Raw genomic sequence first — 24,621 nt, 5'->3', positions numbered from 1 at the left:
TAATCTTTATACTGGGAGCTAAAAATAGTTTTTTTCGATAGAGAGAAGTCCGCATTCGGACAGCTTGCAACAATTCAGGAAACTGTTTGACAATGATACTTGATATTTCCAGGAAGTGGAAAAAAACCATTGAATTCCCGAAACGTTGCACGGAAATACTCAGTAACGTTTCGGAATTTTTTCAGTGTTGTGATTTTTGCTACTAATTAGTTTTTCTCTTGAAATCGAAACCTTGTATTCTGCCATGCACGTACTTAAAATTTTGTTATCTTTTATCCAGTAAAGTGGTCTTTGCAGGATTTCTGATTCCGCACTTTATTTTATACACAATATATATATTTTTTACTGACGAATATTATAACACATTTCCATATTCAAACAAAAGTCAATGATTCTTTTCAAAAATCGATGATTCAAATGTTCGCAACATTCCTTTCATCATTTGGACGTATTACGGTGATCCGGAAAAACAGTTCTTTTGATCTCATCCAACTGTAAGTATTATCAAAAACTATGACATCTGGAAAAAAAATGTTTAGTTAAAAAGTCAGCAGTATCACATAAAACATTCTGAACACAAAGTATATGATATAAAAATACATTTTTTCCCAACAAGCTCAGTCATTTTTTCAGAGGTTTCTTATTTATTTTGAAGAATGGCTTGTTTCTTTTTGTCAAAATTTTTAATTCTGATTGAATTGGCTTTCTAACCAGAATCGTCAAAACATAGTTTTTTACATAGCATATATGTATACATAATATTTATACACCGGGTGATCCAAAAGTCAGGACCAATTTTAAAAATCAATAATTCGAAAACGAATAAAGATAAAACGATGTGGTTTGACTTAAAGGGATGGGAAAGAAGTCGGGTTTTGTTTGGCAACGAACCAAAAACAGTTCTGTCGGCATCCTACAAATAACGCTGTCGGATATCAGATGTAGTATCATGCAAAGCAACAAACGATATAAAAATAAGCAACGGCAGCAGGAAATGGTAGTGGAAGCTGATATGCATCGAAATACTGTCCATAGTTAGAAAGTACGTTTAGTTAAACTGTGTTATAAGAACTATGGACAAATAAAAAGCTAACATGCCATCTGTTGGTCAAAAACAGAACCATTATTGTTTCGTTACCACACAAAACCCGGCTTTTTTTTAATTCGTTCTGTGCAAACCGCATCTCTTTATCATCATTCGTTTTCAAATTATTGATTTTTAAAGTTGGTCCTGACTTTTGGATCACCCTGTATGTATATATGTATGTATAAATAAATAAACAAATATATATATATATATATATATATATATATATATATATATATATATATATATATATATATATATATATATATATATATATATATATATATATATATATATATATATACATTTTCTCCGCACGTGACAACTCTTATATTTCATTAAAAAATAATAATTTTAAAGACAGTGGAGAAAATTTTGTTCCTGAAGGAATCAAACGTACGTGTTTGACGTCTTAAGCAAAAAATTTTGTTAATTTTCTGCTAGAATTATTATTTTTTATGAAGTATAGGAGCTGTCTCGTGGGGGACAAAATAGCGACTTTTTCTTGGAATGTCTCCTTGTACTTCCTTTTACGAAGTAAAGGAAGTATTGTATTCACGAAAAAAATTCTACCCGAAAATATGCCTTTATTTCCATTTTGCTCGATCCCGAATGAATATTAAGTTTCTTTTTCAATTTGACCACACGTGGATGTGTGCTTAAGAACGTATAAACATCCATTTTGACTATCCCCGAATTAATTACAACGCGTTTTCTCGTGACGTCTGTTTGTTGGTATGTATGTGTGTATGTGTGTACGTATTTCGCATAACTCAAAAACGGTATGTCCTAGATTGTTGAAATTCGGTACGTAGACTCCTAGTGGGGTCTAGTTGTGCACCTACTTTTTTGGTTGCAATAGGATGTTCCAAAGGGGGTGTTTTAGTCTTTTTCCTGGGGAAATCATTATTAATTTCAATGCAAACTCAAATAAAGTCATAATTTGTCAAACACTTGGCAATATAGCGCCAAGATTTTGATCGCCAAATTTTATCACCATTTTGTCGACAAACTTGACGGTTTTTTTTAAAATATGGTTTAACTTTGGCCACTATTGGCAATATTTAGAGAGTTAACCATTGAATCACATTAAAATGTAAAATATTGGGTAAATTAATCTGTATTAAACGTTTTTTTGCTTCGGTTCGCAACAAACTTAGGGTAAAAATATTTAAAGTATTTCTTTGCTTACTCTAAGGCATTATTATCATTAAATTTGCGTAAAAGGAAGTCATGTGATTCACACATCAGCTCGTTTATGTTTGTTTTTGCCTGCTAAGCGCGAATACATAAACTAAATTCTTGTAACACGTATCATTTTAAAGTTATGCTGAATTTAATTTCCATTATTGAATAGAGAGTCCCTGATGGAGAATTTCAATTAGAAATTTTTTCAGCTTCGAAAATTATACCATTTGTATCTTTTGCTTACATTTTCCAGACTCTTCACACCTGTAAAGTCCTGTTTCCGCGAACTCTTTCGTGTTGATTCTGTGAATGGGAACGATTTCAACCATTTTGTTTTCCCCAGAAATGTTTTCTTGCCGGAAGATTCCGAAACCAATATCATGAATTTTCGTTTCAAATTCCCATTCAATAAAGGATCCGGGTTCTTCGACTAGGATTGTTTCTTCGTGTGAAGACTTTCTAGATAGCACTGTTTTCTTAGCACTAGTAATAAATGCCAAAGATCTTCTCCTCTTGTTGATGTAGTAGCGCTCTGGAACTATTCCACCATGATTTATCTACATGAAACAAAAAGATTACTTACAGAAAATAAATTGTCATTTTAAGTCATATGGCTCACCATTAAGATCACACTATATTGGGGAGCTGACTCATTCATTCGCCATTTTGGCTCCAAATCTGTACTCGTGAAACCGCTAATGAAATACATAGATTATGTATTAGAGCAAGAGCTCGTAAACACAAGACCAACGTCATAGTATAAAGACCCAAAATTTTTCTCTTTACGCAAATCACATCAGGTAAGAAAAGTTCGCGATTATTTAGGCTTTTTTTTTTTGCTGTTTTTGGCATGTAAAGCGACGTCGCATCATATATTTAACTTTTCTATTAAGCTCATAAAAAATTTTAAAACTAAGATTTGGTAAGGGATAAAAAAAACTGGGCTCAACTTTGGTTTTTAGAACACGCAGCTAGTTCTCGAAGTAGAAAAAATTTTGTATTTTTTTCTTTTCTTTTTTTCGAACTGTGTTTTTAAAATATGTATATTATGTTAATAAAGTTGTACTGTGTAATTCTTGGTCAGAAACTTGACTTGTAGGGCTTTTTAGCTAAGGTAAGTCGATATATAAATAGATTGTATGTATAGTATAGGTCAGAGCATTATTTATTTATTTATTTATTTATTTTTATTTTTTGTTTATTTTTTTATTCTTATTTTTTTTTTTTTTTTTTGCCAGTCGCTATAGCGTGGAAAAGTTGCGATTGGTAAAGAATGAAAGAAAAAGTAATAGTAAAAATTGAATAATAGCTTCCGATCGCGCAGCAAGCCTGAATATTCCAAAAAATGCCGAATTTCACCGTTTCTTTGTGATTTTTTACTTTTCAAAAACGCTTCTTTTTACGCTTCAAAATTATCTTTAATGCTGTTGGACAAAAAAGTTCAACGGGCACTACAATATAAGAAAAATAATTGATTTTTAACACGCTTTAAATAACTTCACCTGTATGTATGTATGTATGAATCTTGTTACGGAATCTTGCAACTCAAATTTCACCCACTTCTTGCAATCGGATTATTTTGAAATTTGGCACGCTACCTCAGACCCAACGACAATGCAATATTCTATAACCAAATTAATTAATCAACTATTAAATATTAGTTTCTTCCAATTTAAATCAATATTTTGGCATAAATCAAACAAAGAAAAAAAGAAAAATTAAAGAAGAAAAGAAGAAAAGTTAAAAAGAATATTAAAAAATGCTCGCAGAAATTATTTTAAAATATCTATAAAAACCTTTGGATTTTCTACATCAGACAAAATTTGTTCCAATGTTCCAAGGTAATTAGAAGGTGAGTCATAATTGTTTTTCACTAATTTCATGCCAAAATTTAGGTGAGGCATCAATTGGCAGTTCATTGGTGATCAGGTCATTGCTGAACATTACTTTTATTAAAATGTATCTCAAATTTTCAAAGTAATATAAATAGGATTTCCGCACTACACATGCATACATCGATGACCGAGATGGATATGCTGGATTAGACAATTATTCGACAGGCTATTTATCGGCGCAGTTGAATGTTTGGGAGTTCGAGAGACCGCGTTTCGAATGCTGCCCGAGACCTTTAGTTGCTTTTTTGGGGGGAAATTTCATGACTAAAATATTTTGAATTATGATGAAATGAATATTTTTTGTATAACATGTTAAACCAAACAGAAATAAAAGAAGAAAAACAAAAATTAGTTTAAAAAAACTAAAAAAAAAAAAAAAAAAACACGCTTTTGTGGCAAATGAAGAAAAAAGTAAAAAATAATCTTTGGATGATAAGTATATAAAGTAATTGACCAAACACTTAATTTTAATGCAATACAAAACAGCGTGAAAAATACAAAAAAGTGTAGGTAATACAAAAAAAGCGTGGGTATCATTTGTGTTGAATTTCTTTCATTTGTTGTCCTTGCAAAAATGTATATAGACAGCACCCCACGGTTTTTTTATTACACTAAAATTAAGTGCTTGGTCAATTACTTTATATACTTATCATCCAAAGATTATTTTTTACTTTTTAGTTCATTTTGCTACAAAAGAGCAAAATGAACTTTTTTTTTTTTTTTTTTTTTTTTAACTATTATTTTTTTCGCTTACAGATCACCTTTGTATTCTCAAAATCGATTTAACGAAAGTTGCAATTTTTTCGCATTTCTCATAAATTTAAAACCCTTGGACCTGAGCTTGCTGGTCCGTGTTTATCACGCCCTGACAGAACTACTGTTATAGAACCATAGTTGCAAATCCTAAGAAAATAACAAATGTTTAAAAAATTAAGCAAAATGTAAAAAATTGCATTTTAGTTAAATGCATTGGGAAATCTAAAGATAATCTTTAAATAGAGAAACTAATTATTTCAATGGTATAGTAATATCCACAGCAACTTTCTTGTTCTATAGCAGTGGTGTCCAATCTACGGCCAGTGAGTCACATGTGGCCTGCAAAGCTGTTCTGTGTGAACCATTGGTTTGGTGCGTTATAAATCGAAAGTCTCGATTTTTCAGTGTCGCAAATTTGGAGCCAAATATTCATACATGCGTCACTGAAAAACAGATGTAAACTTCGCATTAATTGAATAAGCATCAAATAATGATACAAATAACGCTTTGTTAGTAGTTTTTTATCTTTTTCCATATTTTCCCATGTTATTTAGGAAAAAATTAAATATTTTAAAAACGTATATGCATTCTGGATGGTCCATTAGGATCTTTTAAATATGAAGTTCATCCCGCACATAAAAAAAAGTTGAGCACCATTGTTCAATAGCATCACTGTAAAAACGATTCAGAAACGTTCCTGGAAAAAAACAGGCAGCTGATGTGCCCAATTTCTGCCAGGAACATATCTCGCAAAAACCAGGAACGTTTTCCGCTAAAATTCAGTAATCTTCCTGAAAAGTCCAGATATCTTCCCGTTTAAAGCCAGTCGTGTCTCTGGAACTTCAGAGTAATCTTAGTTAGGGATAATATAGCAGCTTGGTACTTTCCTGATTTATCAGTACAGTTCTAAAAGCAGTATTGCAAACATGGCCAAAGCTAAGCCAGAACTGCAAATCAGTATCAAGCATCTCACTTGATTGCAATTCTTAGCAAAACTACGTAGCCCATACTTATTCGCTCCCTGTGGGTGTTAAATCAGCATGAATGAACCGTAATCGAACTGAAGTCGATACGCCCTATAAATACTCTCAGTCAATCTTTATACTGGGATATAAAAATAATTTTTTTTCAAGAGAGAAGTCCGCATTCGGACAACTTGCAGCAATTCAGGAAACTTTTTAACAATGAAACTTGGTATTTCCGGGAAGTGGATAAAAACCATTGAATTCCCGAAACGTTGCACGGAAATACTCAGTAACGTTTCGGATTTTTTTTTTTTTTTACAGTGATTAAAAAACCATTGAAGTAATTATTTTAAAAAATCAAAGAAATTAATAAATCTTTCATTTTTTCGAAATTTTAGGCAGATTGCAGGATTGGAAGATAGTATCCGATTTCAACATGTGTTTTTATTTTTTGCTCCTTCATCAATCGTAACTTTTCCGTCTTATAGCATTAAAAATTAATAACAATAATAATAAAAAAATACATCGAAGAAAAGTTTTTAAAAAATCAAAAAAACGGTGAAAATTTCCATTTTTTCTAATCTTCAGGCTCGTTGTTTGATCTGGACCTATTTTTCGATTTTATTTATTTACTTTTTTTAATTCTTCATCAATCGCAAGTTTTCCGTGCTATAGCGACTCAAATACTTTTTTCCCCCACTCAACCCTAATGTTTTGCTTACAAATGTTTTGCAGTCTGGATTGCCGTCTGGATCTGTCTTCTTGCCGCCCAGAAAAGCAGGTAACTGTTCTGCATCGATGCATTTTAAAAGTTCTTCCTGCCAGCCGTCTAAAAGGAAATAATAATGTTTTAAACACATTTTACTACTCTAGATGTTTTTGAAAAAAAGTTCTTAAATACCCAAATATGGTTGTGATTGAAAAAGTTTTCTTACCTGCCCCAAAGACCTTCACTTTTTCAATAACTGTACCAGCTAAACAAGTTTTTACAATCGAGAAACCCCATTGAAAATATTTCGATGCTGAAAAAAAAAAAGAAAAAAAATGCAATTAGAGGAATAAAGCAAGCCATAAAAATAAAATACGTGCCTTCTTTTTTTTTTTTTTTTTGCTTCAAGTGAAATGTATTCTATATTTTGAAGCAAACCACGTAAGCATTCGTCTGTAAACTTTGTCGATAAGACACTATGAATAAATGCAGGGAATTTCATGGAAAAGTTGAGGATAGAAATAGCGGTGGGATCTTGTACTATAATACAAAGTAATGATATAATTTGATTTATTACCATTAATACCAATTACCGCTTTCAAGCGTTCCGGGTAGTTATCCTGGTACGTTCTGCAAAATGACATCACATCTTCTATGACTGAAAAAAAAAAAGAGAAGAAAAAAATAATAATTTGAATTTTGACATTTTGAATTCAAAGTATGTCTTTCGCAATCACGAGTGTGTGTGTGTGTGTGTGTATGTAGGAGTGTATGCTTGTGTCTGTGTGCAGGCATGAGTGGATGTGGATGTGTGTATGTATGTGGAGGTGTGTGTATGCATGCGTGTGTGTGAGGGATATAGACGCAACCTGGAGACGGTTTTCGCTAGAGGAGCAGCATCGGGAGGCCAGTCGACGGTGGTGCTGCAGAGGGAGGCCGGGGGGGGGGGGTAAAAATAAAAAAATCATAGGAACGCCATCCAAAGGCCAAATGAGAACAATAAGCAATGTAATTTTGCTCAAAATTCAAAAAATTAATAAAAAATTCAAAATTTTAAAATCTTTAACCTTTTTTGGTTGTTGAAATTTTTTTAAAGCAATTTTTTTTGCTACACGATCAAAATTATCATCTCTAAAAATCTGTGCATTCATTTGCTTACATACAGGGTGATTGTAATTAAAGTTCCACTTTCAAAACGCTGTAAAAATAAAACCACTGATCAGAATGACCTCAAATTTCAACGGAATATTATCGAAGAAGTGGGAAAACGTATGGCAAAAGATAAATAAATAGTTGGAATTTTTAGCAATAGATGACGCTGCAAGTGTCAGAATACGTAAATCAAAACACCTGTCATGCGCCCGGCTCATTGAAGTTGTTATAAAAATGCCAAACACACGTTCTTTTCTTCATTTCGCATCTGAGAAGTTCACTATGACTGTCTCAATGAAAGACCTGGCCGTCCCAATCACCTGATCTTAACCCGTGTGACTTCTGGATATGGGGCTATCTGAAAGCTGTTATGTTCAGTGCTCCGATTGCTGAGCTGAAGGTATGCATTGCGCAACACATTCTAAACGTGACCCCGGAAACACTTCAATCAGTCGTGGAACATGCTGTTTCTCGATTTTAACTTGTTACAGAAAACGGGGTACATTATATTGAACATCTTTTGCGCCAGTCTCACGAAAATTAAAGACCGATTTGATTTTTACTGATGCTTTTTATGCGGTGTTCGCTGTTCGGCCTCAGGACAATTAAAAACCGATTTTTCGCATCCGATGTAATATGACCTTTCCGTGTTGAATGGGCTTACTTAACTAACAGTATCACACCAATACCCTCGTGCACGCTGAGTAGTACAGTGTTTTAACGTATGACACATGTAATGTAACGTAACATGTAATAAGATGTATAATTTACACCTTAGGTAATATTTTATGATTTATTTGTCATTTGTAGTCAACCACTATTAAATTATGATGCTTACAGCGCCATCTATTGCTAAAAATTTCAACTATTTAATTTTCTTCTGCCATCAAACTCCCACCTTCTTTGATAATATTCCATTGAAGTTTGACATCATTCTGACCAGTGGTTTTATTTTTACAGCGTTTTGAAAGTGGAACTTTAATTATAATCACCCTGTATTTATTTAAAAACTTTCTGTGATTAATTATGTAAAAAATCGTAATTTTTCTTTGAATTCATTCTATAGGTATAACATGCTCTAAACATTTAAGTTTTTTATAAAATGCTCATCCAATGCACAGTTTTGTCAAATAAATTAAACTGACTGCAAAAAGTATTACTTTAAAGTTTTATCTTTAATTAAAAAAATCCTTAGGGATTCTAATGACATAAAATCGCAAAGAAAAAAAAATCATCGAGAAAAGGCAATTAAAAGTTTTTCTTTTGCATAGGAACACATAGCGAACATTACCTAAAAACACTTATAACTTTTTAAATATTTAAACTAAAGCATTGAAACCTTTTCCCTGTGTTTGAAATAATTTTTAGTTTTGAAATAAGCAATAATTTTTTTTGATCGTTTGATCATTTTTGAGGTACTGTAAACATTTAAATTTTGATAAGGGACTATATACAAAGTAAAATGAATACTAACTGAATTTTCAAGTACGAAAATTCATTTTTTTACTTCATAAATGAGTTTCTGAGACTAAAAGCAGCAAGAGTACAAACTTTCATTGCATTCCGACGAGTAGAGTAAAAGATACTAGCGAAAACAATTCAAGGACCGCCACCGCATGCAGAATGGTCCTTTCACGATCAAAAATTACCGATTCATGGAATCAAAGTTCACTAACATCCAATTATCTTTTTCAGAGGAAATAGCAGAAGCTATTCACTTTCATACTCAAATTAATTACAATTTTTGGGTTTTGTGAAAGATATCTATTTTCTCCCGACTTTGGAAAACCTAATATTACAGTTGCAAATTTAAAAAAAGAGCAAAAACTTCAATATTCTAGCATTTTGCTTAAAACTTATCACGAAATATAATTACCTACACAAACTAGCGCAGTCAGAATTCTTCTGTGTCGAGGAGGTGGGGGGGGGGGGGAGATAACGAAGTCCTTACATGTATATAAACTTCTGTATTTGGATCGGTAATAATGCTAGAACCATGATATTTGGAGGAGGTTTTGTCCCTCCAATGTGTGACACTGTTATACGGCCTGTGACTTTTTGTAACTTTCTCAGCATGAAATCAAGAGTGCATTTACTGCGTATCTGGATCACTTGTTTAGTTTTTTTCGAGAAACATAAGCTGCGATCCTAAAGGATATCTGCATTAGGAATTGCTAGGAGCTGTGTGTGTGTGCGAGTTAACTTTTTTTATAATACTAATAATATTTTACATACGATATAAGTTTGATGAGTTAATTAGTCTAAGAATTGCATGCATTCCATTTTCTCTTTGACCTAGTCACTAAACTTCTTTCGACCAGGAATGTTTAATTTTTAAAAGAACTCTTTCACAAAAGTGCAATGTTAAAAGTGATTGCATTCTGCTTTTTACTAATTTTCATTTTTCTTTACATTGAAATCAAGTTCACTGTTTCAGTTTGAAAATATTATACGGACCCTCAAACGGAAGAAAAAAATGATATTTTGGCATATCATGAAAACTACTGAATATTTTGAGCTCAAATTTTGAATACCCGTATAAAATTTCTTCTAGATTGTTTTCCCATTTAAATATAATATGGTTCCAGATCATTTTTTTTTTTGAATATTTATTTCAAAATTCATAAAAAATCAAAATTTCCCCTTTGATATAGTAAAAGACGTTCTTATTGTTGGGTTGGTTCATACTTTGATATAAAAACACAATGTATGCTGTACCCAAAACGGTTTATGTATTATACGCAAAAGTACAAAAAATCTTTTTAACATTACAACATGGTTTTTTTTCTCAATTTAATTGCATAGCAACGGCTGGAGCAAACTAAACAAAATTCAGTATACAAAGTTAATGATGATGCTGATCGCCAATATGTGACAAAAAAGGGGAGTTCTCATAGAAAATGTTAAAGTTGATGCACGTTTTTTGGAACATGAAGAGGACTCTTTAACAATAATTAAGTAGCTTAACCATGTAGAGTGCACAATTTCTGGAAAAATAAAACCTTTCGCGTATATTTAGTGTCAATAGTCTTCGAATACGAATGAGTGTTTCGTTTTTTCGCTCGATGACTGTGCATACATAAACGGACAATAACGTTATACATACAATGTAATCACAAAAAGATTTTCACAAACAAAAGTTCAACATGAGTTAGTCTTTAATCTTTAGCACTAAAGAGCTAAAAAGACATTATACGCAGTATTATTAAATCAATATAATTTGGAGTTTAAATACCTATATGTATTAAACAATATTATGTAATTAAAAATAAAATAACAAAAGCACAATATACACACGAGTAGTAAATGTATCACAGGAAAACAAAAATTTGATTATATGTGGTGACCTTCACAGGAATTAGTTCCTGAAGAGAGGAAGTGCAACCTTTGGCTTTGGAGAAGCTCAGAATAAGACTCCTAATCACATGGTTCAACTACGAACTAAAAAAAAAAAAAAAAAAAAAAAAAACTTCAAAACCTAAATGCCAAGAAAATTCACTTTTGATATCTGAGGGTCATTAACGGCATAAATCACAACGTAGATAGAAATATACGTTCAGAAAACAGGTATTCTTTAAGGAATCTACGTTCAGCATCCACTGATGCTGTTTCTAGAATATTGATTAAAAATTCGGTATCTTTACTAATAATTAAGCTTAAAATTCGTGTCTCTGGATGTCAGGATCTCTGTTACACGCATAGCGCCATAATCGTTCGGCCATTTTTCATGAAGTTTAGCACAACATTAGTTCGCAGCATAGGGGTGAGCACCTCGAAGCGACTTTTCGAAAATACGATTTTGTTCTTTTTCTATTCCAATTTTCAGTCCATTTTATCGAGCGAATCACCATAACATGGACGAGTAAATTACCATAACATGGACGAGTAAATTACCATAACATGGACGAGTAAATTACCATAACATGGATACGTAAATTACCATAACATAGACGAGAAAATTACCATAATGTGGACGAGCAAATTAACATAGCATATTGATGAAATTCATCACCTATTATTTGTAAATATACAGTCGAACCAAATGATTTTTAAATATTTCTACTACAGGCAAAGCCGTGCGGGTTCCGCTAGTTGGTAATAAAAGACAAATCTACCTATAACTGATCAACTGATCATAACAAGTCATTTCATTACCATTTTTGAGAGAATTTCCCGCATCTTAAAATTAACATAAGCAAGTCCTATTGCAGTCTGATTTCGGTTAGAGTGTATCGCAAGGTTTACTATGAGCCTAAATATCCGTTGTCTTAAAAAATAAATATTTATAAATTATTATTAAGTTTTTAAAATTTAAATCAGTGAAGACTAGCTGAGTTATAGATAAGATTAACCAAAGAATGATTAGATTATAAGAAAGAGAGAAAAATGGAATGCATAGAACTCAAAGAAGCAGTACTGATATTTTGTTAAAAATCTGGTGATTATAAAAATCAGTGACGAAACACTTAATTAATTTGCATCCCCATATTCGAAACCTCGGTTTACTAAAATCAATAAATAGAAAAGTAAAAAAAGATATATTTCTTACTCTTTCTGTTGGAAACTTGAGCGAAAGTCAGTCCTTCATAATTATGTATGTAAACACATTTATCCACTCTTCTTCCAAGCTGAAAGAAGAAGGGAGGAAAAACACATTATTTACTTATAAAATATGTGACTAGAATGAAAATGATATGGGAGACATTTTGGGCAGGCTATTAAGATGACCTCAAATTCTGGCGAACAGTTGGCAAATTAGTTACATCTATGAAACCAGCAGATTGACATAGTTAATTTTAGAGATTTACAGAGATTTGGTATATTTATCTGCAAGGGTGGTCTTACAGTTTGCAGTCTAAGTTTAATTAACCTTTTCCCCCCTTCAATTTAAGGGGGTCCGAAACACAAAAATCGATATATTTTGCAATTTTTTAAAAAATATTTTAAAACATTTTCCGTCTTTTTCTGCTTAAAAGGACGTTTGAATCTTGTTTTTATCTTAATTAGAACAAAAGATACAATAACTTTTGTTGCATGCATTTAACTTATATTATATTTAACTTTAAAACTTTAAACAAGTTTCATGACACGTCCATGATGCAGTTTTTCCCGATGTTTTGCATTCAAAATGTTTTAAGTCAAGGACGATAAAGATAAAGTAATAAAATTTGCAGCATATCTTTTTCCAACAGTTTAGTTTAATTTTTATTCGGCGAATTTGAAAAAAAAAAAAAACATTACTGTAAAAAATATGATTGAAAAAAAAAAGTATCTTCGAAATTTTCGGAAAAAAAAAAAACTTAAATACTTTTTAATTTTTATTAGATAAATATTTTTTTTAATCGCCGAATAAAAACTAAAGCTTAGACATTTGTACTTAATTTCCCGAAAACAATTTAAAAATTGACAAAGGATATTTTGAATTTAGGCGATTTTAAGCAATCCAATTATTAAAAAATTAAATCAAATTTAAAAAAAAAAATAAATATTTATATTAACACCCCCTTAATAATATTATGTTTTGTTCTGAATATGTAATAAGTTGTTTATCCACGTAAACGCAATTCGGGTGGTTACACTGTAAAAAAAAATTGCAACGTTCCTCGAAAATAATCGTCAACTAATGAGCCTAACCGATGCCTGTAACGTAACTAATAAAAAACAGTAAACATTCATTTTAACAGTCAGTAACCTTACTGAAATTAACCTGGAATTTTCTTCTTTAGAATCCTTCCCCATAATATCCAGTAACGTTTTTCAAATACATCAGGAACATTCAGAGAAAACTTAGGCACCATCGGACTAGCTTGGCACCATCCTGATTTACCAGGAAAGCTCTTTAAGCAAATAGATAACACCTTATTTGCGAACTATTGCATCCAAAGACACCAGTTCGCCCTTATTTTGAGCTCAGTCAATCTTGGCGGGACATAATGGCGCTGAATGTGAAACCCACTCAATTAAGGCACTGATTATATTTTGACAATGGTAGCTCAAAATATTTTGCACAACAGTGAGAGATCAGCAATCATGCAACTTGTAGTTATTTACTCTGATTTTTGGTTTTCGATTTATATAAATTCGTGCAAACCGCTTTTTAAAGAATATTTTTTTAATTTACTTTCTCTATCATAATGTATTCGTTTTACTTCAGGTTGCCAAAAACAGTGAAGAATAATACAACTATAAAGTAAAAATACTTCCACATTTTATTTAAAGCAAAAAGTGAGTAAATAAAATGTTTATAAATTAAAAAAAATAATTTCAATGCTGAACTTAAGCAAGCATATATCTGTGGTCGTTAAAATTTTTTTTTCGATACACTTGTTAAAAATAGCTTTTAAAGTCGAGCATGCATACCAGCAATATTTTAAAAAGAACAATGTTAAATATAAGCTATTATGTTCTAAATTTTAAAAAATTAAACTTAAAAAAAATTTAAAAGCGGAAAAACTTTAATACATTTTTTTTTAACTTCTAAAGACTATTTACACAAACTTGATGCACTTAAAAGTATTAAAAAAAATAGGTTCTTCACTACAACACCCAAACATTACAATTAATCTTAATATAGTTATATTTAGGTTAATTCTAAAGCAGCCAATAAAACTTAAAGTAAAAATTTGTTGAAAGAAAAAGAAATATAGGCGGTGCAGTAAAAACGATTCGTGCAAAATTTTATACGACCTATTTCTCCTCACAAATTTCTAATCTCTATTTATTGGCTGCTTCAGAATTAACCAAAATGTAACGACCTTAAGTTTAACTGCAATTTTTGAGTGTTGTACAAGAATCCATATATTTATCATATTTTTAAGTGCGATCCAAGTAAAAAGAAATATGTAGTCTTAGGAATATTAAAAAAAAAAAAAAACATTTTTTATATTATATTTTTAATTTTTTTGACGCTTTGAAATTTATTTAAGGTGATTTATTTTGAAATTTAAAACTCATTTACCTGTTGCCTATCCGTATTTTAAAGGAAAAAAATGGTATTCACTTTCGTTTAATATAAATGTATTGCGCATAAAGTGAGAGTAGCTCACATTTACCATTAATCTTATCTAAATACTAGAAAATCATCCGTCAAAGTATGACAGGTGAAAATTGCTTCAACACTTGAACGAAGCAGTTGCCCGTTTAATGATATTTTTAAAGTTGAAATTTTAACCCATACTCCAGTGGATGAACCCTAAACTCTAGTAGATAGCGTTCATTGTTGACCACTTTTTCATTTCTTCATTCGCCTAAAGCGATAGTTTTACCAGTAAAACAGTTAAGATACCGGATCCATTGCAGCCTCGTCAAAATAAAGTGTTTCCAAAAAATATTATCAAATTATCATGTCGTGGAGCGAGTTTCATTGTTGATGACGTCATGAACGTTACTCGATCATTCGCTATTACAGGGGAAGGTTGCCGTCAATCAGTGTTGGGCATTAATCAATTATTTTTTCAATTGCCTTGTTAATGGATTAAAAAATAATTGCAATTAAATTAATTGCAATTAATTTTTTAAATTGTTTTATGAAACAATTAAAACTAATAATTAACTTAATGTATCAATAGGTACAGCACAGGGTACAGAGTCTAAAGAATTATTCAATTTTCGTATTTCATTATTCGTATTTCGTCTAGGCAAGCTTTTCCACACGTAGTTTGTGTTTTAATTAAGTGTTTTAAGTTTGTGTAAATCATTGTTTTAGTTTAACCCATTAACAGGGGAGGTGAGAAAGAAGGACATAACAGGGGACGTGAGGTCTCAGAGACCGCTCTGTTTTAATTTTTTTTTTTTTTTAAATCATGTACTAATTAAGATACATTTCTGAAAATTCTCTCAGATGTTATTTAAACATTTATTAGTAAAAAAATTGGAAAAAAAATGTTTTTGAATTTTTAATTTAAATATACCTTTTCTGAGGAAATTTCCATAAGATTTTTTGAGAAAATTCATATGCTGCAGTAAATAATTTATTGCTCGTAATAAAGTTACTGTTGAGCATAGATCTTTTATTAATTACTAACATGTGTATTTAAAGAGATAATATGGTAACTGTCCAGCGTTCACATTCCAGGTAGACCTGAAGCCTGTACAGTAAATTGTACAAAACTAGTATTTTTTTAAGAGTTAGTTTCAATTAAAATTCACAAAACCTTTGACAATTATTAATTGTAGCAAACTACAATTGACAATTAATTAATTGTTAACTGTAGTAAACTACAATTAACAATTAATTAATCGTTAATTGTAATTTCCCACAACTACAATTGATCAATTGTTAGTTGTTGTGGTTACGATTACCAATTAATCAATTGTTAATCTTTAATTGCTCATGCAATTAAATTTGCCCAACTCTGCCGTCAACGAACCACATAACAGTTTTCGATTTTTTTAGAAAGGAAATCCAACTAAAATTTTAGTTTAATTATAGGAACAATTTCTCAGTATATATCTCCTTTAATAATAACATTCATTTTCATGATAAATCTACTTAATAAAAAATGAAAATTAAAAATAAATGTTTTAGCATGTGGTCCATTCATGGCAACCGGTTGTTATGGATGGATCATCGAGTTTCCATCGATGGACCACATTCTCAAATTAAAAAACCAGTGTGCGTAACTTACAAATATTTATAACGGGCAATCAATAAACACTACAAATAACAATAAGTTATAGAAAAAGAGAGTTATTTTCTAAAATGGTTTATTTTCGGATAAGATAAACATAAAAAATCCTCAGCACTCACATAGCACACAGCTGTTGTCATCACACCTCGATCACCACTTGACATTTTCCCAAACTGTGCAGTTTTATTAAATCCATTTTGAAAATTTCGTTCGACGCAAGATTGCACTCGCTCTCTAAAATGTCAAAGAATTTATTGAGCATTTTATTACTGAAACCAGAAGCTTAAGTCTCAAACTATCAGAGAATATAGTACTAACAGACTTTTTGTCTTAATTAAATCTGTGGGACATGATTCTTTAAAGGCCAATTCTTCCAATTTTTCCGAAATAATTCCAAACACGTCTTCTCCAGTTTTAAAATATGATTCACTAATTATATTCCTACTTCGGAGGGCTTATCTCCTAATTTCTAATAAGTGAATAATATAACAGCAAAACGGTTTTTATCTTCTATGCGAGAGTTTAAAGTTGCTTTCAGGGCTTTATATTGTCGGCAGGCTTCTTAAAGAGCCATACCACCATTTCTATAAGCTACCGTAGCATGTTACATGCTCTCACAGTTCCACTGGCCATATTTTACTGATTTTTGCATTTTCCTGGAGTAACAGAAGTATTTGAAACTGTACTATTATGCTTTAAATTTTTAATCAGTTTTATAAAAAAATTATCATTATACTTATTTTAAAACAATTGAGCAATTTTTAAAGGTAATTGAGCTGAAGACACAACAATATTTGCGATTTTCCGTGAATGAACCACTTTGTCAGGTGGTCCATTCGTGAAAACATCTAGCGGTCCGATGATAGCAACTCCGTCATTTTGAATATTCTTATAGATGTTACCGCTGTGACGAATCATGACGAAACATGAAATATGGGGAATTGTACTTGGAAAAGCACTCTTTTGAGTCAATGTTCACGTTTAATTGATCAGTGATATTGAAAGCATGTTATAACAAAATGAAAATCTCAATAATTAGTACGATAATGCTAGAAATCTTATCTGCCCGATTAACAATACGATAAAGTAATTTTAGCTACTTGACGAATCAGCAGTAGAATTTTTTCAAACAAGGAAAGGTTCTAAAATTGATTACGTGTCTGCACAAACTGTGGTACGGGAAATATCTTCGTGGTCTAGTCATGGAACCGGTACATTGACGGCAACCATCCCCTATATATGAGGATTGCTACTTTGTATGCTCGAATTAAAAAGCAATTTTGAACAAGTTTGTGGGAAAAAAAACTTTTAAAAATACCCACAGATACATGCTTGCTTAAGTTTTAGCCTTGAAATTAATTTGTGAAATTTATTACAAATTCATTTTAACCATTGTTTTTGGCAGCAATTGAAAATCGGAAGTAAAACTCGAAAACGCAGGCATTCTGTCAGAGAAAGTAACTTAAGAAATAGGCTTTTATAAAGATGGAAAGATCTTTTGACAGTGTTTAGTTTTCGCGCTAATTTTAGGCATGAAAATGTTTTGAATAAGCATTCAGCATAGAATGATAAAAAATCAGGCCTCTTACAATGTGAGGTTTTGGCAGCTGATTCGATACATTAAAGTTTGTATTCATGAATTCGGTGCGCTGTTTCATTCAAAGTTAAATATTTTCGTTCTTCTCGTACCTCTATAGGGTCATTCCATGTCAAGTGATCCAAAGTTTTTTCCCTCACCTTTTTGTATTTCTTTGAAATTTGGCTCATCGATTGTACCCTTCAAGGTAATCAAAAGTCCAAATTTTTAGATTTTTATCTCTATTATTTTTTTATTTATGACACTTTGATTTTTCGAGAAACCCTCTTTTTTTCATGGATGCTTGAACATAAAATGGACGATAACTCAGCACCAAATATAGATAAAAAGATTTGGTAAAAAGCATTTTAAAGTACATTAGTTGCTGTTTAATGGGATATGCAACATGACTAATTTCAAAAAAATTTTAATTTAAAAAAAAATGAAATTTAAATTTTAATTTTAAATTTTTCAGAAAAGGTATAATGAATTTTTTTAAAAAAAATCTCAAAAATTTGTGTGTATTTTATCTTTATTTGTGCAAAGTTTCAAGTTGGGACCTCAATGGGATCATATTTTTATGTATTTTTAAATAAAATTTGACTTATGAAATAATGACATTTTTCAGATTCTAACTAGTTAAATATGGCGTTCTCTTACTGGGGATGATTTAGTAAGTGGTGATTGATCATGACTATGCTTGAAGTGAGCTGACATGAATTTGTAGATTAGTACCCCCCCCCCCCCTCTAAGCCACACAACCACGTTTCATCTTTTTTTTTTTTTTTTCAAAACTGTATTCAAAAAAAAAAAAAAAAAAGCTGGCATGTAAGAGTTATAATCATAATAAACTGGGACGCACGCTGCTAAACATCAGTAGTGACTAAGGCTTATAAATGGGGGGGGGGGTCATAAAAACTAAAAGTCTGAAAAACTTTAACAGACAAATAGAAAAACTCATTTGCAGCTTTTTTTTTCTTTCGGAAAGTGGGACGGTAGAGGGGAGGGGACAATCTGGAATGAAGTTTAACAACATGGAAGGTTATGCTCAAACTAGCAAAATTTGTTTGATCTATAACTGCTTGAAATATATGTATAAATAGATCTCGCTGCATTGCTCTCCTTTACAACTGAAATTAAAAAGAAAACCTTAAAGAAAAGAAAAAAAAAACCAGCTGCACTCCAAATGTTGTAGAAAGACAGTTTTATGCGGACAGACATATGATCTGATACTTAGATTTTTAGTTCAGTGTCAGAAGAATGGAACAACACGGGGGAAACACTCCTATTTTGCTATGATCTTGGGACAAACTATTTCTTTCGTGCCTCCAAAATTGAAAATTGGTGCAGGGGTAGGGGATGAAATGAATCATAACTCCTTATCAGATAGTGAATTAATCAAGTACACTTTGTGAAGTAAGGATTGAAAAAGAAACACTTGGTCTGAAAAAAAAAAGCATCAGGTGAGGCATGACTAATATAGTGTTAATCGTTGGTGTGGGAGTGGGGGGTGGGGGTATTGTACTTTGTTTTGATTTAAAGAAGAAAATGTACCAGCTTTTAATATGTTTTCTATTCATTTTGTTTTATTTTATTCATTTATTTATTTTTAACATTTTGAAAATAGTTTTGAAAAAAAAAAGTAAATAATAATAAAAGTGGTGGTTCGGGGGGGGGGGGGGGGGTCTTGCTTTAAAGAAGAACATTTACCAACTTTTAATAAGTTTACTATTCATTTTGGTTATTTATTTATTTATTTATTTTTACATTTTGAAAAGTTTTGAAAAAAAAAAAAAAAAGATAAAAAGTGGTTGTGTGGCTTAGGGGGGGGGGATACTAATTTACAAATTCATGTCAGCTCACTTCAAGCATAGTCATGATCAATCACCACTTACTAGATCATCCCCAGTAAGAGAACGCCATATTTAACTAGTTAGAATCTGAAAAATGTCATTATTTCATAAGTCAAATTTTATTTAAAAATTCATAAAAATATGATCCCATTGAGATCCCAACTTGAAACTTTGCACAAATGAAGATAAAATACACACAAATTTTCGAGAATTTTTTTAAAAAAAATTCATTATACCTTTTCTGAGAAATTTAAATTTAAAATTTAAATTTCATTTTTTGAAAATTAAAATTTTTTTGAAATTAGTCATGTTGCATATCCCATTAGACAGCAACTAATGTACTTTAAAATGCTTTTTACCAAATCTTTTTATCTATATTTGGTGCTGAGTTATCGTCCATTTTATGTTCAAGCATCCATGAAAAAAAGAGGGTTTTTCGAAAAATCAAAGTGTCATAAATAAAAAAAAATAGAGATAAAAATCTAAAAATTTGGACTTTTGATTACCTCGAAGGGTACAATCGATGAGCCAAATTTCAAAGAAATACAAAATGGTGAGGGAAAAAAATTCCCAAATTTTGGATCACTTGACATGGAATGACCCTATAGTTCTTTCACCACCATAAGAAAAAAAAAAGGTTAGAAAAATAAAACGTATTTTGTTTCAGCCAACCGCTTCTAAGTAAGAAAACAAGCATTATTGAACTACTAACCAATGGACAAACTGCTGAAAGGTGAAAGTTCGGAAGCTCATTTTTTAAGCTGGGTGCACGAGGGTGTTTCAAAAAGTAAGGTAAGAAGCTCATGTATACATAAATATCTTGTACATAAATTATATTACGTGATCTATTACAAGTTTATAAACTTTTAATAGTTAAAAATGTTAAGTGGTGTGCTATGCACATCTTCATTTGATACAGAAACCCCTCGTTACATAGCGTAATTTGGGCGACAATAAAAAAACGCACACACCCCAAAACGCGATACAGTGAAACTGTGTATAGCGATACTGTCTATAACGATACTGTCTATAACGATAACCTGCCTATTACGATATTCTTTTTAGGTCTCAACAGTATCGTTGTAGACAGGTTTTACTGTATAACCAAGATCATGAAAATCAACGATTCATTTAACGTGCAGATAAGTTACAAATGAGGTAGTGTGAAGCAAATTGATGTAAATGGACATTTTAATGTTTTTAGTAATAGTTTACGTCTTAAGTAGGCTTTCATCGAAACCTTTTTCTAAATTATGCTATATTTAAGCACCTACCAGGGTTACCAGTACTATCTTTGAACCCAAAACAAAGGGGAGATTCGTCTACCATTTGCACTGGTTATCTCCGAATTTTTAATTTTGGCACTTACACCCCTTTGCTTCTCAGTGCCTTAATGGGGTCGTTTCCAAAATTTTAAAAGCATTTTTTTTCGGAAAGAACATGTTTAAAAACATAGAATCTGACCATTTTTAAATGATTTCTTTAAGTTTAATATTTTTAAAAAATTACTTAAATCGGTGCTCTTTCATCGTTTAACGCTTCTGCCGATGACATCAAAAATGACGAAATGCCATTGTGTGTTGCCATTCAAGATCCAAAATATTTAATTCGCATCTTTACTCACTGTATTGGTAGCGAGCGCAGAGCGCAATTTTAATTTTCTGCTTGGGGCCTCAGTCTCCGAGCGGTCTGAGTGACTGCTTAACATTGGCACACTTGAGGCGGTAGGTTCGACTCCCACCCTCACTCCGGTTGTATTTTCCCTTCTTTGTGATGTAAATTCTTTCATGTGTTGTTTATATGTGTAATAAAAGTATATCATGCGCAAGGGAGGCAAAACACTCAGATTGTAGTCCTCATCAAAATAAACCTGTGCAATTAAGCACTTAAAGAAAGAAAGAAGATGAATTCGCTGCTTGATTATCATAGGTTGCATTCGACGAGCTCGACCGAGAGCGACCGGTTAGTTAATCACGTGACAGCTAATGATCACGTGCTCCAATCAACCAATCAACTGCTTAGAATGGCAACCGCCGTGGTAACCGGTTGATCATAGAACGCTTCGGTTAGTAACCAGTTACTTACCGGTCGACCGGTGAGTTTCGTCGAACGCAACCATAATGTGGAAACGTAGTAAAACGATGCGGCAAAGTTCATCATTTGTGACGTCATAAAGACCACGCCTTGTTTGAAAAATCGGACATTTAAAAAATTAATTTAAACAAAAACTGTTGGGAAAATGAAAGTATTTTCTGGGTCCATGCTTTTTTTTGCTCATTTTATCCATTTCAAGGACTAAAAGTAGTACTTTTGACTGAAGGAAACCACCCCATTATACATACAAAAGTATTCGTTTGTTATCACAGTAAGATCAGCATTTTTATTGACACAACAGAAGAAAATTAGTCCACCAATTGCTTTTGTTAAGATTTCAAAAAATGAATTATAATGTTTTAATTCTTTTGCTGAGATAAAACTTAAGTTGCTGCAAAATTTAGATAAATTGAAAACATACTAGTTCTTTTCTTCATTACTTCAAAAAAGATGACATTTATTTTAATAAGAAATACAATATTTTTACTTCATTGTTCCAAAACGTATAGCAGGGTTTTATTTACTTTTACTTTTTTGGGAGACAGAGAAAATGCGCGATATATCCGAACGAGCGATATAACGAGGCGCGATATAACGAGGGATTTGCTGCATTGCTTCGTACATTTAAGCTTGGAGGAACTCTGCTCTGTATTTTACACTTGTTAAAAATATACAAAAGCTGCATCTGAGTCTTGTTTAGGAAGTAAGTATCTTTCATTTTGAAGTGTTTGTGCAGTGGTACCCAAATCACTGCCTGCCGGACATATGCGGCCCGCGAAGTTTTTTTGGGTTGTCCTTTGTATTTCTCAATGTTAGAAAACGAAAGCCACCCACAATGCCGCAAATTTGGAGCAAAATAGCCAGGAATCGGTGTTTGGAGAAAATATAGAATTAATGAAACATGAGTCAAGTAATGATGACAACAGTTCTTGGTTTGCAATTCTCTTTCTTTTCTCACTTTTTTCCGAGTTATTGAGATTTTTTTGAGCAATCACATTGTTTATTGTTCTCACTTGACGGTTTTGATATCCTTTGATTTTATTTTCCAACCGCCTCCCTCTGCAGCACCACCTCCGACCTGCCTCACGATGCTGCTCCTCTAACGAAAACCGTCTTCAGGTTGCGTCCATATCCTACACTTACACACATACATACACGCACCCACACACACACATACTTACACACACATGCCTGCACACGGACACAAACACGCACGTGATTGCGAAAAACATATTTTGAATTCCAGATATCAAAATTCAAATTAATTTTTAATTTTTTTAAAAAATTTATATGCACCCAGGCCCTTGAGAATCATTTCAACATGATGTGTGTACCTCGGGGAAAAATTGCCGGGGGAAAAATGAAGCCAAAGCTAAGGCAAAACTACAAGGATATACCGACATCCTGGTTATGAAGTCCAGAGACAGCAGTTTCATCCTTGTTATGGACTCATCAGTTCAGAATAGTCGATAACCGAGCTGGAGGCAGATGTCCTCTAATTGAAGCTGAGAAACCCTATGAGATATTGTATTGCTTGTACATACAATTAACTTACCTTTCTAGTTTGGTCTTTGAGTAATGCGATATCGCACTCTATATCATGAAGAAGCCTTCTTTCAAGATCAGTATACTTCGCTGAGAGGTATAATCCTACATAAAAATATAAAGTGCTTTTATTTGGAGATAATTATGTACCACGATGAATTAGTATAATACTGGTATTTATAAACACAGTTGAAATCCTTTTGCCAGCTTCTAAGAACTATTATTATTATTATTATTGTTTTTGTTATCATTATTATTATTATTATTATTATTATTATTATTATTATTATTAATGTTATTATTTCATAATTAATATGGTTATCATCATCATCATCATTCATGTCATTGTCATCATCATCATTATTATTAATATCGCCATCCTCATCATCATTATCATAATAATAATAATTATTATTATTATTATTAATTATTATTCTTATTATTTTCATTATTATCATTATTATTATTATAATTATTGCTTTTATAATTTTCATCATTACCATTACTATTATTATAATTATTACCATTGTCATTGTCATTATTTTTTTGTTATTATTGTCATCATTATAATTATTATTAGCCTTATCATTGTCATTACTATTATTATTATTATTATTATTATTATTATTATTATTATTATTATTATTATTGTCATCATTATAATTATTATTACCATAGCTAGCAGATCCGTACGAAGCATTCGCATGGTATATTGACCGAGATACAGATCTCAAAAGCTCACGAACTAATTGAAATAATGACTGAAAAATGCGCAATCTTCACATTTATGTGTGCTTAGTAGTTGCACGAAGTTTTAACAAGTTATCTGTATTCCACAAAAAGTTAATCAAATATTCCATTTTCGTTAATCAAGCGGGAAGTAAAAACATTCCTTCGCAACAATAAAATTATGAAACGTTAAAGATTATTGATAGGTAACGTTTCGGGATTTCACTTGTTGTTTGTGGAAAACAAGTTAATTTAGGGGAAAAGTTCCAGAGTTGCTACAAGTTTCATGGGTACAGACTTCTCACTGTTGCTAAAAACATTTTTATCTACCAATGTGAAGATATACGCAGCTTCTGTAATAGGTGTTTCACAAGTTCTACCTCTAGCGCGATGCACGATCCCGATCTGTATCAGCAAGCGACCTGCTCTCGCATCCCCCCCC

General features: G+C 31.7%; 1 protein-coding gene across 2 annotated transcripts in view; it reads right to left on the bottom strand.

The window, feature by feature from the left end:
• Window positions 1–383: 383 nt before the first annotated feature.
• LOC129224698 (SEC14-like protein 3) overlaps window positions 384–24,621 on the bottom strand; it is a 46,514-nt gene continuing 22,276 nt past the window's right edge. For both annotated transcript variants that reach the window (XM_054859244.1, XM_054859245.1), the window contains exons 7-13: window positions 23,461–23,555; window positions 12,302–12,380; window positions 7,178–7,258; window positions 6,827–6,913; window positions 6,614–6,720; window positions 2,520–2,832; window positions 384–520 (exon numbers count right to left, since the gene is read on the bottom strand). In XM_054859244.1, the coding sequence (XP_054715219.1) occupies window positions 414–520; window positions 2,520–2,832; window positions 6,614–6,720; window positions 6,827–6,913; window positions 7,178–7,258; window positions 12,302–12,380; window positions 23,461–23,555 (869 nt within the window). In that variant the 3' untranslated portion in view covers window positions 384–413. The remainder of the gene's footprint in view (window positions 521–2,519; window positions 2,833–6,613; window positions 6,721–6,826; window positions 6,914–7,177; window positions 7,259–12,301; window positions 12,381–23,460; window positions 23,556–24,621) is intronic.

Source organism: Uloborus diversus, chromosome 6 (assembly GCF_026930045.1).
Source record: "Uloborus diversus isolate 005 chromosome 6, Udiv.v.3.1, whole genome shotgun sequence".
Classification (NCBI taxonomy): Eukaryota; Metazoa; Arthropoda; class Arachnida; order Araneae; family Uloboridae; genus Uloborus; species Uloborus diversus.
The sequence above is the reverse complement of the archived record's forward strand: the minus strand, read 5'-3'. Positions and strand labels throughout refer to the sequence as shown.